At 36.8% G+C, this 18,773-nt stretch overlaps 1 protein-coding gene across 4 annotated transcripts; it reads right to left on the bottom strand.

Moving 5' to 3' along the window:
- Window positions 1–24: 24 nt before the first annotated feature.
- Window positions 25–18,730, bottom strand: sycp2 (synaptonemal complex protein 2). Of its 4 annotated transcripts, none has more exons than XM_040047716.1 (47): window positions 17,285–18,730; window positions 16,867–16,925; window positions 16,623–16,763; window positions 16,406–16,537; window positions 16,214–16,318; window positions 16,098–16,122; window positions 15,798–15,883; window positions 15,606–15,700; window positions 15,438–15,472; window positions 15,210–15,352; window positions 15,033–15,085; window positions 14,742–14,787; window positions 14,435–14,533; window positions 14,247–14,307; window positions 13,977–14,125; window positions 13,712–13,765; window positions 13,247–13,333; window positions 12,393–12,489; window positions 11,918–11,964; window positions 11,616–11,666; window positions 11,098–11,161; window positions 10,931–10,976; window positions 10,735–10,814; window positions 10,176–10,576; window positions 9,933–10,060; window positions 9,815–9,854; window positions 9,610–9,674; window positions 9,475–9,520; window positions 9,331–9,365; window positions 9,172–9,229; window positions 8,922–9,087; window positions 8,740–8,804; window positions 8,467–8,655; window positions 7,895–8,017; window positions 7,687–7,803; window positions 6,963–7,104; window positions 5,537–5,823; window positions 4,150–4,434; window positions 3,970–4,021; window positions 3,681–3,809; window positions 3,051–3,226; window positions 2,750–2,844; window positions 2,199–2,298; window positions 1,985–2,043; window positions 1,193–1,271; window positions 847–903; window positions 25–630 (listed from the first exon to the last, which is right to left on the bottom strand). In XM_040047716.1, the coding sequence occupies exons 2-47, from the start codon at window positions 16,888–16,890 to the stop codon at window positions 574–576; spliced, it is 4,671 nt and encodes a 1,556-aa protein (XP_039903650.1). In that variant the 5' UTR covers window positions 16,891–16,925; window positions 17,285–18,730; the 3' UTR covers window positions 25–573. The 4 variants fall into 4 exon arrangements, with proteins under 4 accessions (XP_039903650.1, XP_039903649.1, XP_039903652.1 ...); XM_040047715.1 differs by having other exon boundaries at window positions 17,332–18,730; XM_040047718.1 differs by having other exon boundaries at window positions 9,815–9,851; window positions 17,332–18,730.
- Between the last annotated feature and the right edge of the window lie 43 nt (window positions 18,731–18,773).

The following is an 18,773-nucleotide window of genomic DNA, read 5'->3' as shown; positions in this document are numbered from 1 at the left end:
TGTACATACAGTATGTCAATCAGAATGGGACCGTCGACGTCTTCACTGAAAAGAGAAATACCTTTGTAAGCACTTACTTGTCTTCAAAATACAAGGCCTTTTTTTTTAAACTGTGCTGCCTCATTTATTTTTAAAACAACTTTATTTTCATTTAACAATATGGTAGAGGAGTTATTAAAAAACAATCAATACAATTAAGATCTTGAAAGTTTACTTGACCATTTCTAGTACTTAACAAGCTTCAATGAATAAATCAAGAATTAGGGTTAAAAATAGAGTCAAGTCAATGAATAGCGTGGGAGAGCTTACAATAACACCAAAACGTATTCAATTTATAAAAGCCATAAAATAACACCAGAACACAACATTTCCAATAAAATCCCAAACACTGGAACAAAGCACCATTAGAATAAACCAAAGACATCTGCATGGAATCAAAGCAGAATCCAGAAAAACAAACACTGCATGAAAATACTTTGACTGAGCACAGCAGAACTGCCTAGGACAGCACGAAACACACAACCTGCTTTATTGCGTTCCGGGACAGCGTTGAACTCAAACCCGGCTCCCTCATCAGGGGAAGAACAAAGCATGCAGTCCTTTCTTGACTCTCTGGAGCTCTCCCTCCAGCTATAAAGGACACAAAGAAACATTCGAGAAAGACGCTTAATTTGAGATCTTACACAACATCATCTGAGTCATACTTTTCTTTCAATGGTACGTGCTTATGCACAAGCTTTCACAGAACCATTGTTCTTTTGACAGAGTGATGGACACAACATTAAAGACACACAATGCAAGCCCAGCTCTTCTGTGTTTCCTGAAGTTTCACCTGTTCATACTCACCATCTCACTGAGGAATTTGTCCTGAACTGACTTCATGTCTTTTCTGATCGTGCACATCTGAAAACAGCACAAACAGCAGCGGGGTTTTTGGGAGTGGTAATAAAGAATATGACACAGTCAGGACACACAGGGGGAGAATAAAAGAGATAGCAAAATGTCACAAAGGCCACTCAGCAAAAGTCATATTTGATAGACAGCTTGACAGGCAGATGACCTCTTCTAAATTAAAACACATAAACACTGATTATTCAAAGCTGAATTTTGAGTTACAGCTACAGACTGCACTCAAGCAACACAATGAAGCAAATATTAGATATACTGTGAAGTCTATGCATGAGGATCGCACCTCAGATGTGAATATTCTCTCCTCATACTCCAAGCTGTTGCACGTGTTACTCTGAAGCGCTCTCTTCAGGAGCTCATTTCTGGAAATAAGGAGACAGACAACCATGGAGCTGTATATCTGATTTTTTTTTACACATTTTTAAATATTTTCGTGGCTATCGTGTCACTCAGGATGGAACTACCAAGATAACAAAGAACAAACGACAAATTAGTGACACAAGTATGGACTGCAGAGTATTGTGGCTAAAGGACCCATTTAATACAATCCCTTCTCAGATTCGAGGAGTTAGCAACATAATAAACTGCATATGGAAATTTTTTTAAAACAGAGGGCATAAATGGCAATTAATAAAATATATGTTTATCAAAGGAATAATACTGATATTGGTTTCTCATATACTCACTGAGTGACGAAGTCAGACAGATCTGAAACGACTGTATAGATTATGTGTGTTAATTACCATATGGGGGAAGTTGATAAATGGGGGTGCTTTATTTTTATTTTCAGCTACTAGCAGTGTAACTATGGAGGGAATGCTTACGATAACCCCAGCTAAATGATAGGAAGAAGAATAGGATGTATAGGACGTGTATTTAGTTGATGATTTCAAGCTTAATGAAAAAAGCTTTTTTCAAATCAAAAGTTTTAATCTTTCTTCCAACAGAAAAATTAGATAATTCTGTGTATTCTTCTTTAAACCTGAAAAGACACCATTGATCAGAGTGTGGAAAACAGAATTATAAGACTCTTTTAGTACTCAAACACACACACACACACACGCTTTAATTTCACCTTGTGATTTCCTGCTTCTGGTAAGAATGGAACGCCGTCATCTGTTTTTTCCAGTACATCTGTATAAGGAAAAACCATTGGCACTGGTCAAATCTACAACAGATCATCCTGGCGGCAGGTATTATTCAACAGAACACTGTATGGCTGGATATTTTGTTTTTAATATCGCTTTCTGCATTTTCTCTATTTGGCAGACAGAGTCAGAATAACCTACAGTGAGGTCATTATCCATGTTTTTCAGCACAGTGTCATCCTGCTCCAATTTGTGTATCTCCTCTAGGAGGACCTTCTGAATCTGTTTAAGCCTCTGAGTCCTGTAGAGAGGACAGACAATTAACCAGAAAAGTAGAAATCTACAAGGAAATACAAACAAAGGTTACAGTGCCCTATCACACTCATGAAAGACCACTGTAAGGTTGTAGCCAATAAAACATAAAAAGTATTTATTTACACAGAAAACTGACTTCTAACTAGATTTCACATTTGCTAAGGACCCCTGTGTGAAGAAGCCCAGATACACATTTTTTTTGAATAGATTATTCTGCCAAATCTTTCTTTTTCATATTCTCTAGTTATGAACACACAAGAGAAAATAATTTAGGTTAAAATAAAATGATCACTATAGATTCTCACTTGCCTTTCAGGACTTCTCTGTTAGTGTGCTATCGGCCATCAAATTAATTAAAGGTTGGCGATAACAAATGTTGCATATTAACCGAAAAGATCAGACTTATAGTTCATTTACACACTGACAAACTAACTGACCTGCATTTGGTAATTTGCATATTAATGGAAGCGACGTGTTGCTGGACGGTCTTCAAAGACTGCTTGTTGTAAAGCTCCATCATGCTGTAACGTTTCTGAACATGAACATATATGGTTATGTAGCAGTTTTGTAAGTAATCATTCAACAGCAGTACACACTGCTGTCTCAAATACATGTTTACCACATACTAGATTTCTCACAACATTAAGTGTTCCTTTAAATTGTGAACACAGCACAGATGCAATGTAGTGTGCAGCACTATTCTCGTAACTATGTTGTATGTCTGGACACATTTCCAACCTGGAACTTCTTCTTGAGCTCCGAGCTCAACTGCTGACACATGTTTCTTTGGTTTACAGCAATTTCTGGCAAATCTAAACCTTCATCAATGTCCACGTCTCCATCTGTTACTTCACCCTCCCAATGACCAGAGGAAGACTTCACCTGGCTCAACTCATCCACAGCAGGCACCTCAACTGTAGGTAACAAACAGGAACATTAACATATTAGAAAGAACAACATTAGAGTCAAATTCTGATTCAAGAATGTTTCATAGTTTTTTTTTTACCAGATCTTTTAAAGATGCCACTGATATCTTAAATATCCTCACTACATCCTAAATCATATAGTTATAAAAAAACAAAGATGTTTTGACTGTGCTGCAAGGAATATTTTGACTTCCTGTGTATCTCTTTTACATCACATATAATTTAACACCGTCAATTTAACAAAATAGTTCCAAAAAATACATTCAGATAGATCACCTTAGATTAGATTTGGATGTAGTAAAATCCTGATCTTAAAAAAAAAAAACACATGAAGAAACTTCCTGTGCCAAAGTTGAAACACATATTAGCTTGTCTGATTAAGGCATGTGTAGTTAAGGTTTTCCTGTGCTTATCTATGTAAGAGACTCTGAATATGTCTTACACGACTTGAATAATTTCCGTGGCTTCAAATGAGGAGAGTGATTCCCTCTCATCTTGCTTCTCATACTCTCTTCTGTCTCCTCGTCCTCTGAATCACTAGACAAGGAAATGTGGCGCTTGCGGCTGGGCCCTGTTTCAAAAATCAGATGTGACAATTAGATAGGATGGCATTTTATAATGAAGCGCAACTTTAATTTCGTGCAGAGCGGACCTAACAGTGGAATTAAACTGTAGCAACCGGGAAATTTATGGCAACCCCCCCCAAAAAACAAGTTAAATGTTTATTTTACCTGAAACATGAGACTGTGCGAGTTTTGAGTCTTGGTCTGACAGTGGCGTCGTCTATCAGGAGGACAGTAATGAGTTAGTTAGTTTGAGTGATTTAGTGTTCTTAAAGTTTTTTTTGTTCTTCAGCTGTAAAGTTACATTAATCAAAAAAAATAAACCAAAAATCAGTAAAGAGCCAATACCTCTGCTTTAACAGATAGAGCCAGGGCAACAGTGGGACCGTCCTTAACTTTGCTGGTGAGTACTGATGAGTTAATAGATGATGAGCTTAGTGAAATCTGGGATACTGAAGACACATTATTCAAACTACAGCGGTGGCCAGGGCTAATTGTGTCATTTGGAAATGGTGACTGAGCAGGAGAAGGCAAGGGTGGTTTGTCCAGCTCAAGGAGTGTGGATGTCAGCAGGGGTCGAGTGGACAAAGGAGAATGAGGTGCTGAAGAAAGATGCTGCTCGATTGTACTAATCTGGAAACAAATAGAAGATTGAAGGCGGCAGAAAGTGATGAGAAATAATGTCAAAAAAAAATATGGTAACTCGTTTTGTGGTTAGCTAATGATCATGTCTGCCATAGATAAGTGACAATAAATGAAAAAGACATTTCACACAATGCATGAAGAAGCACAGATTAAGTGCTGCAAAGCCATTATCTGCTCTGTACGGCATTAAGTAGGTCATTTCAATCATCATGTGCATTTCCCCATAATTAAAAGATCTATTTATTAGGAATTCCTCACATGGCTAACTCATAAGAATGGCTTCGTTTAGCCGTAGCCATCTCATGTTAGAGAAAATAACTGTCTGGAGTAGAATTTAGCAGTTTGCAAATCAAACTTTCCAGTTGCTTATAAAGGACAAGGTTCAAAATAAGGTTTTTAAGGGGAGGGAGTTATATTTTCAGTCATCCCTATCCGCATTTTTCTCGGACAGTCTGGGAATTTCAGCCTGTCATGCTTAAGTCAGTGGCCTACGTTTTTACTTCAGTGAAATAATAACTCACGCTACTATTCAAGTTGTGCTACTGATTCTCACAAGACTGTTGACTGACATCAATAACATCTATGCAGAGTTAGTGCATGAATAGCTTAAAGACCTGACAAAGATGCCAAAATGAGTGTATAAACATCTTTATGGTGAGTCCAGATGAATTTAACAACTCAGCCCACGGCAGATCGCTACAGATGTGCAGTATACTGGACTAACTTTATACAAAGAGGAGCAAAGACAAAATTAAATCAATAAGGCCTCCTCACTCTTTCCCTTCTGGCCTTTTCGCTGAGTTAGGTGTGACTACCCTTTCCATCTTACTTTGTTATTTATTTTCTTTAATAACAGAACACCACCCACACTGGAATACTCCACTATTTGCTGAAGCAATGTTCAGAAATAAAAAAATATGCTTTCAACTCAACAAATTAGAAAAAACCCATACTCATGTATTTTGCACTGTGCCGTTTTTTAGGGTGAATGTGAAACAAGTATTTTTCTACCCTAAAACACTTTCTTTCTGTTTTAACCCTTGACAGATACCTTACCACAGTGCCATAATATGTCAGAAAGGTGATGTACCTTTGCTGCACTAAGTTCAGTCGGAGGTGCAGGGATTTGTCCTCCAAGTGAAGTGAGAGAAGGGACAGACTGCTTAGAATGAGTCTTGGATGAGCCATGATTCTTTTCTGCAGTGTAGAAAGAAGACTTGCACATTTCTTTACTTCTGACTTTAGGTTTGGGTAGCAGCAGGACTGGCGAGGGGGTGTCTTGGCAAGAAGGCTTAGGGGAGGCAGGCAGCGGGGATCCCCGCGGGGTGAGAAGAGGGGAGCAGGTCAAATCCAAGGTTGGGACTGACCTATCAGCAGCTGCGGGGATCCAAAATAAGCACAGATGTTCAAACAGCTGGCTTCAGAAGTTGGACAAAGAGTAGAAGGTCAATATACACAAGTTCCTCTACATAGAGGTTGGAGAGCAAAAGGTTTCTTTATGCAATGCTTTACATAAAGTGTTTAGAGTGAAAAGGTTTCACTGCCATGGAAACACACATTGCCGGCACCAAATTGTTTCACAGGGGTTTATACAAATATCTAACAGCTGATAAAGAACCAGCGTTACAAAAAGGGGGTTTTGTGTGAAGAGTATAATTTTTTACAAATATAAATGTTAAGAAAGATAACGAGACTCATCATTATGACTCGGAGTAATACGTTAAGTTAGCGTTTCTGACGATCTCACCTTTTGAGAGTCAATGTTTCTACACAATAATGAAAATCAAAGATTACCATCCACTCTTCTGCTGAAGAAAAAATATGTGTCACTAAAGGAATTTCGTGCAACTTTTTTTTTTCAATGTTAAAATGGCTATTAAGTACAACCTGAATTCTGAAAAAATTGCGATGCAGTGAAAAATAAAAACATAATCCAATGATTTGAAAAGTTCATAAACCCATATTTAATTCAGAATAGAAAGAAGTGAAAAATGTATCATTTTAAGAAAAAATTCAAGTTCATTTTGAAATGAATTTCAGATGAACCTGTCATCTTTACTTCTGAGAAATGCACTTTTTACCCCTAAATCACGTTACTAACCTGTGCCAATCAATCTAATTAAGTGCATAATCTTTCTCCAGTGGTTTCATTTTAAGCACACTTAGTTTACCAGCCTTTTATTGCTTCCATCAAATCCAAAATGAGCTATTATTTTTCATGAAATAGTAAAATATCTCAGTTTAAACATTTAATATGTTATTTTCTGTGTTCTATTGTGAACAAAATATGGGTTAATATGATTTACAAATCACTGCATTCTGTTTTTATTGACATTTTACAGTGTCTAAGGTTGTCAGGGGGGAATTGGGGTCATGATACATGTCACCGCTGTGATGGAATTAACAAACCATTTGATCAAACATTAAACATTAAATAGACATTAGCAGCTGTCAGAGGGATCAAATGGCTCTTATCTAACTCTGACGCTAGAGAGTCGTTTTTTATTGTATCTTACATCTCATCTTTTCCATGAGAGGAGGGGATGGACAGAAAGAGGTCTGGCAAGTAACCCAGGAATCCTTCAATGAACTCATCTGTTCTTGGGCATTTGTCTTTTTCAATTTTGAAGTTTCTTGAGGAACATTTTCAGGCCTCTGCTGGAGAACAAAGTATGTTATTTATGACAACATATTATACTGTGAAATCCATTCAGAAACACAACCTGCAGGTGAAGATTTAAGACCACAGCATATTCTCAGCTAAATATAGCCAAAAAAAATTAAATTTCTCCTTTTGACGTTAAATAATAAACTACTGAAATATATTCAGATCAAAGACTGTATAAATATGATAAACATAGCTGCCAGGTCTGATAAGAAAAAAGATCTGGGGTTTTTCTAGTGAGTTTCTGGTCTCAGCTGATAGTTTAACGTCTTTATAAATTGCTTTCCCCTGTTGAGTTAAAGGGGTAAAGCAGGGCATGGTTTAGGGAAGTTCTACCTTGTAACTGAGAAGCTGTTAGCCCATGGATGTCATTGTTTTTCATTTAAATTTACCACTTGTTCGTGATTGCTTATACATGTGCTGTGTAAATTCTATAAAAATCAAACATGATCTAAGTCTGAATTACCCATCTATAACATATAAGTGTATAAACACTTAGTATCTGCAAAGATGTAAAGCTGTGAGTTGAAGACAACAAGCAATAAGAACATTTCTGTGCAGAACTGATGTCCTACCTTAAGTACAGAAGGTTTTTTAAAATCTGACTGGTTGTTGTTGCGTTTTCTCCTGTAGGTAGCAGCTGCTCGCTCAGAGGTTTTCTCATGCTTCCTCTGCTGGTCTATAAAATATTTCTGTTGAAATTCAGAAGAAAAATAAATATGATATTGCTCCAGCCATTTCTCACATAACCACTTAGTAAAGATGACATTAAACACAAATGACCTTGGAAGTGGCTGGCTTCTTTGCGCATGGGTTTATATTGTTTTCCATTTGCTGGGTGCTGTCAGTCTTTTTCTTCTTTTTTTGAGTTGCATGAACTTCCACAGTTTTCGCAGAGAATGAGTACTATTTATAAAGAAAAGAAAGGTACAAAATATACATTATTATTGTTGCACTGGCTTGAAAGTTTGATTTTTTGCCTTTTCACCAGATGAAATGTGTATTTTTAAAACTCACTATGGTTTAGTGAGTAGTTTATTAACACTGTGACTGAGCAATATATTTTCTACACCTGAGCTTAAAATTGTATACCTTTAGAGTATTGAAAGGACGGCCAAAGTCCATGAAAAAAGGCATTTTGATATTCAATATAATGTGTGGAGGCAGGATGAAGTTTGCCTTTTTACACTATATATATTTACAAAATGTTTTAATAAACATGTCTGCTTCATCTTTTGTTTACTCTTGACACTGTTGCCAATAGGATTACTTAAAAAAGCAAAGTGGTACCTGTTAACCGTTTAAAAAAACAAAAACCAGTAACAATGCTTAAGAAAAAGAAGTCTGTCTCCTGCCTTGGTAGCAGGAGGATCCTCAGGTTCTTCTGGCTGACTGTCATCAGTATCTGGCTCTTTGTAGCTTCTGGTAGAGGCGGCTGCAACTCTCTTGGGCCTCTTAGTAGCTGCATGTTGTCTGCTAGGTGCTGCTGCTAGCTTTACTCTCTCCTTTGGCTGACCAAGGTCCCTTTTCATGCGGCCGTTTTTCTGATACAACAGTGACACACTGTGGTTACTTAAAATAGTGCAGCTTGTAGCACGCAATTTACAAAAACATTAATCATTCCTTACCTGAGTTGGTTTGTTATTACCCAATCCAGCTCTTGGAAAGGTTGGGACTAAATCTGGAGATTCAACTGTAATTAAACAAAACATTTATGCAATTACTGATGTTTTCAAATAATTTTATTGGCATACAGTCGTGATGCAACAATTTTCAGACTTTGAGTCTGAATGTAACTTTAATGGCCTACCAGAAGCATGGTGTGGGACAGGTCTAGGTTTGATGGGCGCCTGCCTGGAGTATTTGATAACCTTGGGCTTGGACTTTGTGGCTGACTCTCTCAGCCAGCTGAGATCTGTTGTGGCATTTTCTGTGTCTGTGTCACTAAACAGGTGCTTTTTTACACGCCCCTTCTTCTGTAACACAGAATACAGCAGAGGACAGACATGAGTACACAAGCATGAAGAAAATGTTTCCACAAACATACAATGAATGCCTACTTTCGCCACAGGCTGCTCTTTCTTGGTTGTGCTGAGGAGTACTGGGGAGTGGATGCCACTGTCAAACAATATGGGAAGTATAGATTTAAGAAAGATTTGTAACAAAATATTAATATTTAAGACAAATAAAAGTCACAGAACATTCTCAATGGGGCCTACTTGCTCTGTATGCCACAGGTGTTTATGTTCTCCTTCTAAAATGAAATAAGTGAAACAAGACTGTTAACTTTAATCCTGAATTTTCTAAGTTCTCATGCTGATAGATGTCAATACATAAAACTGACTCACATTAGTAACACTTACCTCAGAACTGAGGGGTGTATTGGTCCTGAATGCAAAAATGTCATCTCTATACAACAGGGGAAAAAACTATTACATTCACTGAAAGACAAATCTATCTTCAAATATCTTTGAAATGTTTTAATCGACTTAGATTACCTCCGCCTCACAGAGTTTGTTTTGGTTCTGCTGTAGGATGTAATTTGGTTTCTGGATGTTTCTCTCTAAAATACATCAAATGAATCAATAAATTATCTTTAGTAAAATAAATACAGAAAAGTGCTTTCAACGTTTTTTTTAAAAAACTATACTTTAAAAATTACTCAAATTAATCCTAGACATAATTCAAATATTGATCACTTACTTTTCCAGTTGATAACCAGCTCATATTGAAGATTGTTCTACTACAAAAACAACTCCATTAATGACATTATTGAAGTGGAAATTTAAAGTGGAAAAATCACTGCCCTAAATGTTCATACCTGTTGACAAGAGAAGGAAACCAGTTTTGAGTGAGCTTTTCAGAAGTGTGTTTTTCTTTAGATTGGCCATTATCCTTATAGCGGCTAGAGATGAGCTTCACCATGCTGCCTGCAGCCTCTGAGTCTCTCTGAGAGCAGAAATTTCAAGGAATAAAAAAACCAAAGAAACAAAAAAAAAACCTTAATTCTTAACAAGAATTTTGGACTTGACATTAAGCTGCATAAACTTCACAGAAGTCATACCTTTTCTTTGTCTAATTGAGCCCTCTTACTTTCAGTTTCAGATTTGAGTGTTTTTTTCTCCTTTAGAGTTTTAGTTGTGGAGGTCTGGAGAACAGCACTAGTCTCCAGTGACGTCTGGCCCTTGCTCTTCCTTTTTGCACGGCCATTGCTCTGGGCATGTTGCGGCTTGGAAGTACATAATGAGGAAACATACTGGTGTTCTGCATTTGTTTCATTCGAGTCCCTTCTGATATCAGATGCTTCAGGAGGTGGAGAGTCTTGGTTCCTCTCCTTAAGGACCTGCTGCAGTCGCTCGCTGAGCTGGATATGCAGTTGCTTTTGGCAGACTGAGCTCGAGGCTGAAACTGACCACTTCGATGATAAGGAGCGCTCCTGAGGACGCAGCATAGCTGAACAAGGTTCTAAAGAGAGGAAAATAACTGTAATCAAAACCCTGATAATTGTTAATGGCATTAACATTTAATTAGCTTGTTTTTTGTATATTTTACTAGCTGTAATGTACAATGACAGTTTCATAATTTTAGCGATATTGAAGATATTTGTTGCCGCCTTAGTTTACCAGATCTTGGCAGGGAACTCGTTTTCTGTGTTGGCATCATCAGCATTTTTGAAACTGAAAATTTGTGCCAATTAGAAGCCCTGTAATTTAAATAAAAACATAAATATACTCAGATAGACCCATTACATACAGATATCAATCAGAACACTGGCTATGCAGCTATGCAAACAGACTGGAGGTTCTTCATGATACTTGCATGTTACTCCCAGTTTGGGGTTGGGTGTCAGGCACAAAATTCTCCTCTGCAAGTGAAAAGGCCAGTAATGGGTTGAGTCTTTAAACAAATAAAGCTGTATGTAACAAAGATAATACAGTTTATTTCTGAGTTAAGCAAAAAACAATGAAAGTATATTTATATCATACCTCTGGATTTTTCTCCTCCTTGTTCAGCCAGAACCATGTTCACAGCATCTTTCAGTGGTATGCTCTGCAAATGACAGCAAATGAAACTGTATGATATTTCATATTTAGCAGAACACAGTTATTTACTTTGTGCCTCATACTAAATCCTCTGTTGCTTATAATTGCTGCACTGACTGCATTGTTAAGAACCCAACAGCAACGATTTTTACATCACTTTATTCTGACTGTGTGGAAATTATGTCTTTACATCAGGCTATGAGCATTAACCAAACAAACAAAAAAAGAACAAACCAGTACCCTGATGGAAATTCAATGGTTAGGTGACCAGAGGAGGTCTAGATAAGTCTAGGTAGTTAAAACATCGAATTATTAAGAAACGTGAAAAGCAAAACCTCTTTTTACACAGCTGGATCATATTATGGTCTCCTTTAATCAAAAAGGTTAAAAAGATCATGCAAAAGTAGCAACAGTAGTAAAAAAAAAATTAAAAAATTAAATCATTTATAGATAGACTGTACCTTTTTGTATTTGTCACCTTTATTCTCGATGGCCGGTTTAGAGGCTGTGCTCTGTAGAGATGCATCACATCGATAGTAACTGAATAACTGAATTTCCTGGACCTGGTGTATAACTACTCCTAACTTGGCTAAACAGTACACATTACAAAAACATGAACATTTACTTTACACTATTTGTGCAGTATGCAAGGACTTACAGTATAAAGCAATATAATAAGAGTATAACTAAAACTTAATACTGAATACATTAAAGAGTAGCTGCTATGACTGCAGTTCTTAACAGTGGTGATATGTGAACTAACCACTTCAAGAGGTGACTTTTCTGTTCCAATGCCATTGGCTGGAGTGTCTAAAAAGGAGGACAAAAAATATCATACTCATTCATCCTTCAGGATTTATTCAGTGGTTGAGAATGATACAACTGAGCACAAATGAAACAACTGGACACATAATAACTACTTAGTATTTACATACGAACTAAACTAACCCCAAAGGACACGAGGAATCTGATTCAGCTCTAGTATCTTTACATGTTTACTCTATCCATACTCTAAAGAGTTATAATACAGTCTATTAAAAAAAAAAGCAAAAATTACTTGTATAGGGTGTTCTTTTTGTCTTCTTTCACAACTTGTATATTTAGTTGTTTTTGTGATTATGTTTATTCTTGTGATATAGCCCATTTATTTCTCTCACCAATAAAATAAAGCCTGTAACTTAGTACAATTGCTGGAATTGGTGTGGCTGCAGTTCTTCACACTTTCTACTGTCACCTACTTGATGCAAGAGAGAAGGAACGATGCACACTTCCAGCTCCGCCGCTGCTAAAAAAGGCGGTGGCCTCAGAAATCTTCATCTTGGCTGGGGTGACCACCTGGAGGGAAAATCAGATGTCTATAAATCTTTATGATGGTCTGTTTTGTAGATTTTATTTCACATCAATAATAACACAGAAGTCTTTACAGAATAACTTCTGTGTTTAAGAGGAATTTAGTGTTTAATCCATGGTGAGGAAAATACTGCTCAATATTTATTTGGTGGCTTGTGTGCTCCCTCTGCTGTTAAGTTTCAGGTGTGCCTTTCTATTGAAGTATCACAACCAAGAGTTGTCTTACACTTTCATTATATAACTGATGCCAGCCTTAAAAAAGATGTTAGAGTGTAGCTGTTAGCATTTATATTAATAAATGGATAAATATTTGCAAATACTGACTTTAGCTGAGGAATTGTTTGTTGTATCAATCTTCGTTAACTTCCAACTTGTGTTTTGACTCATTCATTTTCTCTGAACTGATCTTTTTCTGCTTTCCTTCTTATTTTGCAGGTAGTTGCATGTGCTGTATGTGTTGCATTGCTACATTAAATAATATTATACACATTACAGGGATTTTCCTGCATATCTCTAGAAGCAGCTAGTATTTTAACCGTTTTCAGTGGGGTTTAATTTATAAAGCAGAATTTTGTTCATACCCAGAAATACCAGGAAAAATATGCACACTTCTGTAAAGTAAGCTAAAACACTGCCTTCACTGACTTAACTTTATGTTGATATCAATCATGGTATGCCCCCGCTCCCACTCCATTTTCCTGTCTAGTCTAAACTGTCTGTAATTTACAATTTAAATCTCTACCTGTGCTGGTGCAGCTGTAGCAGGTAAAACGTAGTTGACAGTACTTTTTTCACTTTCACCAAGAGACACCTGGCTCTCTGGAACAACCTAAAAAAAGATGAACATACAGGATGAAAAATCTTTTTAGACATTAACAAAAGATTTCTGATACAATAAAACCACATGAATAAAAAACCCCACACACAAAGGCTTGCACCCATTATAATTTCGATTTAAATTAATAATAAATATTATACATTTCAATATATTACACTACCAAATGTCCTTGGAGAAGATACAGAAAGCACTGAAGCATAAAGCGCTTTGAGAATCAGAGTACAAAAGCGCTATAGGAACCAGTCAATTTACCATTTAAACCCAACTCCAGCTCAAATATTGACAGTTTAATAAACACTGGAATCTGAGATGAGAACTAATTATTACAGAAGTACAATAAGAGCATTACGTTGACAAACCAATGTTTACCTGAGTGTTGTTCTCCATTAAAGATCTAGCTGTAGCTTTCACTACAGATGAGCCCTGACGGAAGAAGAAAGTCTTAATCCAAATACTTAAATTCATCATGACCACAGTTTAGCTTCTGTTTGGAGCCCCATTCTATCAGTGGAAAATATAGACTTTTCCACTTGGTGTGAAAGTCTTTTTAACATTAATGTATACCTTAGAATTTACTTGTCATGTATCTATTGTGGTGTAGCAAGAAAATTCAGTAAAGACAGATAGACTCTACTTTATTTTTGCTGTGTCCATAGACATTTTGCACAGCCTGCAGGATGTCCAGCGAGGAGCTGAAATGGATCGTAAGAGTGGATCCTTCAGCTGCACCAACGATGACCACCTCTGACAGCTTGATCTGCAAGACCTGCCTCTTACCCTCCTCTGGACATTAAGAAATTTTTTATTAGAGCAAATACTTATACGAAATGGCAAAGTCGCATGCAAATAAAAATTCAGTGAATGTGAGCAGGCACAAGTGCATTGGCCTTTGTGTATACATTACCTTTTACAGTGTAGCTTTGGACTTCATGCTCATTGAGACATATAGTTTCCCAGTGGCTATCCTTTGAGGGTAAACCAAAGTTTGTTAAGCAGATGTTGACTGTGCTAAGCAAAAGTTGAGTTTTTTAATATGTATATTACTATGTATATTGTATATGTGTGTATATTACTGATTTGAGGTATCTGTACCTCTTCATCAGCCAAGGAGAAGTAAAAGGAGATGCTGTGGCTGCCGAGGTTGAAGTCAATCCAGAATTCCTCAAGTTTCTCATCCGAGGGCATCAGCAGCTGACAACATAACCACAACCTTATTACAACAGCAACTTATAGTATTAACAATACAGCATGAATTTGGACATAAGCTGTTATTAGATTAAACAGACTAGGACTGTGTGGTGAGAGATACCTTATGTGTGTTCAGACAATTAATAACTGAGTTGTTTCAAATTCAGTTTTGTTTTTCACATTTTAGAACAGAATCCCTGTTGATACTGACCTCACTGCTGTCCAGATAAGCTTCCAAACAAGGGTAGGAATACACCCTACAGTGCACAAAGAATTGTGTCATCAGAACTTTCAGTAAATCTTTCCAGTCAATATGGCCCAAATACAGAATGTAATTAGAGATTTTTATTAAAAGAGCTTGACAGGCGAAAGAATTTGTAAAATGCAATATTCTTAGAGAAATAGACAAACATATGAAAATTCATATTAACTCAGGTTTAGAATGAAAGTTACAAATGAAACCACATGTGTTGTATAGCACTGAGCTCTGTTATGTATGTACCTTCTCTTGTCTCCCTGCATCCCATTCACCATGTTTAGAAACGTACGACAAGCCTGAAATCACACACACTTGCATTCAATTTTATGCAGCCTTTCAGCATAAACAACATCAGCAACAGCACCAGTACATCAAAAATCAAAAGCAAATATAAAATAAACCAAAACAGACTAATGTTACCGTCTCAAATTCAGAATCACGTATTTTGGCAAATGCACTGGCCACAAGGCTCATTCTGAACCATTTATATGCAAGTTCCTTCCTCTGGTCAGCTGTGGCCATTCTGCACAATGCCTCCATCAAGGATGACTGAAAGTCATAGTCTGAGGGGGAAACAGAAACAGTGTTTTACATATTTTCTTTTTAATAGTAATTCTGGGTAAAGAGAAATGTATAAAGAAAGCTTACCACCAACATCCATTATATGATCAGCCAGTTTGATCCTGTAATCAAATGAGCAATCTACTTCTTAATAATTAGTAAATGTGGTAATTCATTCTTGATTGTGATCATTCATGTTTCCAATTGTATTACATTTAATGTTAATAATCATTTAAGAAAACTACAGTGACATACATGATACCAGAGGCCTCTTGTGACATTAGGATCTCCGTGTCTTTTTTAAGTTCCACTGGGATTTTATCCAGAATTAAGTTGAATTTCCGAATCGTCTGTTAAAACATTATTAGGCAGTTAATCAACTGTACCAAACAGAGGTCTTTCAGGTTCAGTGTTACTCTAAAAAAAATTAGAAAAACTATTGTAAACCTCTTTCTGGATCAGGACGTAGATTCTAGGGTCAACAGCCAACTGGCCAATAGGATACAGAAAGGACTCAGTGATTTTGTATGTCCCTGCAAAAATAAAATAAAACATGGTATAGCAGACAAAGTCAATACTTTCTTCTTGTATACAGAGTCATCATTAAATTGCTGTAAACTTATTAGAAACCTCTTTTAAGTTACAAACTCTTATCCATCTTACACTTAAATATGTCCCCATTCACTTTTTTAAACAGTATAAAAAGATGTCATTATCTACAGTACATAGAGATATGTAAATCCATACCCTCTTCGCATGCCTGATGAACCACCTTTAACATAGAGAAAGTAAAAACAAACCAAATTAAGAATACTGAAACAGTTGACTTTACAAAGTGTGTTTCTTATTAGAAGTTAGCTCACCGTTAAAGCATTTAAAAAGTCTTCAGAGAGGTTTATTAAGTTCTCATCCCACTGCAGCCCACACTGAATCCACAGTTGTCTGCATTTTTCAAACCACTCCACCATCTGCACAAAAAAGGGTTCAATCAGACTACATAAGTTTACAGAACCCACATAGTATGTACCTTTATGTATTATTACGTGTATACTCATCTTTTTTATTAGACCCTGTGCTATTAACCCCAAAAGTCCTTGGCCACCACCAGGTAGTATTAGGTGTTTTCCACACTTGTAAAGACTGGCAAATCCCAGACTGGCCAATTTGGGGTCTTTTTTAACCAAACCCTATGGAACATAAATATGGTTTCATTAACTCCACTGATAACGCAGCATCATATTGTGTAACTGGGTGTTTTGAGTTTTATCTCACCCTGCAGATAAGTTTATCCAATTTGCTGAGAAACTGTTGAGAGCATTTCATGGGAGTCTCTTCATAAATCTCCCTCTGCAAGAACACATCCAGTGCTCGGACATCTCCGGACTTTACCGCCTCACTGATTATGTGCTCCAACTAAAAGGTTGAAGTATACAATTTACTTTTCACCATTAGGCCTGAATATTGATTAATTAAGTGATAGGAATATTTACAAAGGGAGAAAGTGTATGCATCCCACCTGCGTGTTCTGAGCAGGTGCCATCCTTGTGAGAAAAGGTTTTAGCCTCTTTAAATTGACTGTAAACAAAAACAGCAGACATAAACCTACCAATCATAGGCCTATCTGAAAAGGCCTCACTTTATATAAATTATGCATTGACATGTAATTTTCAGAAGTTTAATTAATTTGCAATCAAAAAGCTAAACACTAAGTTATCTCTTATCTTCACATGAGCCTACGTGAGATGCTTTATATAAATGTATTGCGGTACATGAAATCTGAGCTATGTCATGAGATATGCTGCTAACCTTTATGACCTCATCAGGCTTTATTGAAGTTAGCTAGCTTAACTTTGATGCTAATAGAAGCTAAACTTTCTCCTAGCCAACAATAATTTCAGACCATAACCATCAGCTAGCCCGGGATTACTACATACCTTAAGGAGATAATATCGGCATGTATTATATACACGGCTCTACTTACTGTGCTGTCAAATTTGGCACAAAAAGAGGACATGACAGGTTGCTTCTTATTTTAAGTTTTTCAGTTGATCCCCACAACGCGCGCGAAGTCTTTGCATTCTTTGCGCACGCGCGAGAGGGTTTACGTCCAGCCGGAACTGTCGACTCCGTTCATAATACAGTAAGACAACATTAAATACATTTTTAAAAAATCCTGTATACTGGCACTGTTTCTCAGCAGCTCTTTAGTCTGATTGATTTGAAATAGATCTTCTTATTCACCAGGGACAAGAGAACCATGTTTAGATTTTTTTTCTGTTTTGCGGTATAATAAGTAATATTGAAGGGTAAACTGTAAGTATTTTTGTACTTAATTTTGGTTTCACATTTTTAAACTTTCTTTTCTACTACAGTTGTCTGACTGCTTTATTTATCAGTTACTTTTCAGGATCTTGCCTTTCTGTCCAGTTATACTATTCTCCCCATGTGATTTTTAACTTGATATCTTCCTGATAAACTACACCTACAGGAGATGCTTGGCCATGAAACCCATATCAAGAAGCGCCTGGTGTTATGTTAGTGCGAGAGGAGTTTTGGAGTTCTGCACTTACTGAGTCAGCAGAGCGTTGCCAGCTTTTAGGGACCATGTGCCTCAAGTCTCAGCAACCCCGGTGTGTAACTTTATATGGTCTGCCACTTCCTGGGTGGCTGTGGTTTCTAAATACTTCCACTTTTCAACAATACCTCTTACGGTTAATGTTGGAATATCTAGGTGGGAAAAATTTCCAGGAAATGACTCTTTAAAAATGTGGCATTCTATTACAATACAACGCTCAAATTCAAATTGAGCTCTTCAGACCTACCAATTATTTTACAAATGTTTGCTAAGCTTGAACACATGGCTATAGATGCTTGGTTTTATACACATGAATTCAAAGAGTGAGACATGCGACCCAATACTTTTGTCCTCATAGTGTATTTAAACACCTTTAAAAAAGAAAAAAAAAACTTACAAAGCTAAAAACATGGTTGTTTTTCTGACAAGACAACAACACCACTAACTGAAAACGCTACGTCTAGATGAACAGAATCAATTTTTGGGGAACCCTACTAACATCTTCCTATAGAACCCACTGTTCTGCAATAAACTACGCAGCAGCAATTAAACTTAGCCCCACTTTCAACATTACAGCAGTGAAATGCAATACACACAGGTATCAGGGCAACAGCAATTCAACAACAACAACACATATAAAAGGAAAACACAATCAGGAAGCATGTTTCCCACGATAATACTTGCATATTCGCACCTAAGTAAGATTTAGAATACAGGATTTTAGCTGGTAGTGGGTATTTTCACAGTGTGGTAGGCCTACTGCTACTTAGAATCTGCCACTTTTGCAAATATAAAACATTACATTTCCCTTGAGAGTAAAGTCATTTATTCTCCTATAGCTGAAATAT

The sequence above is a fragment of the Simochromis diagramma genome, unplaced genomic scaffold, assembly GCF_900408965.1.
Source record: "Simochromis diagramma unplaced genomic scaffold, fSimDia1.1 OVJJ01000387.1, whole genome shotgun sequence".
Lineage (NCBI taxonomy): Eukaryota > Metazoa > Chordata > Actinopteri > Cichliformes > Cichlidae > Simochromis > Simochromis diagramma.
This window is presented reverse-complemented; position numbering and strand designations above follow the sequence as displayed.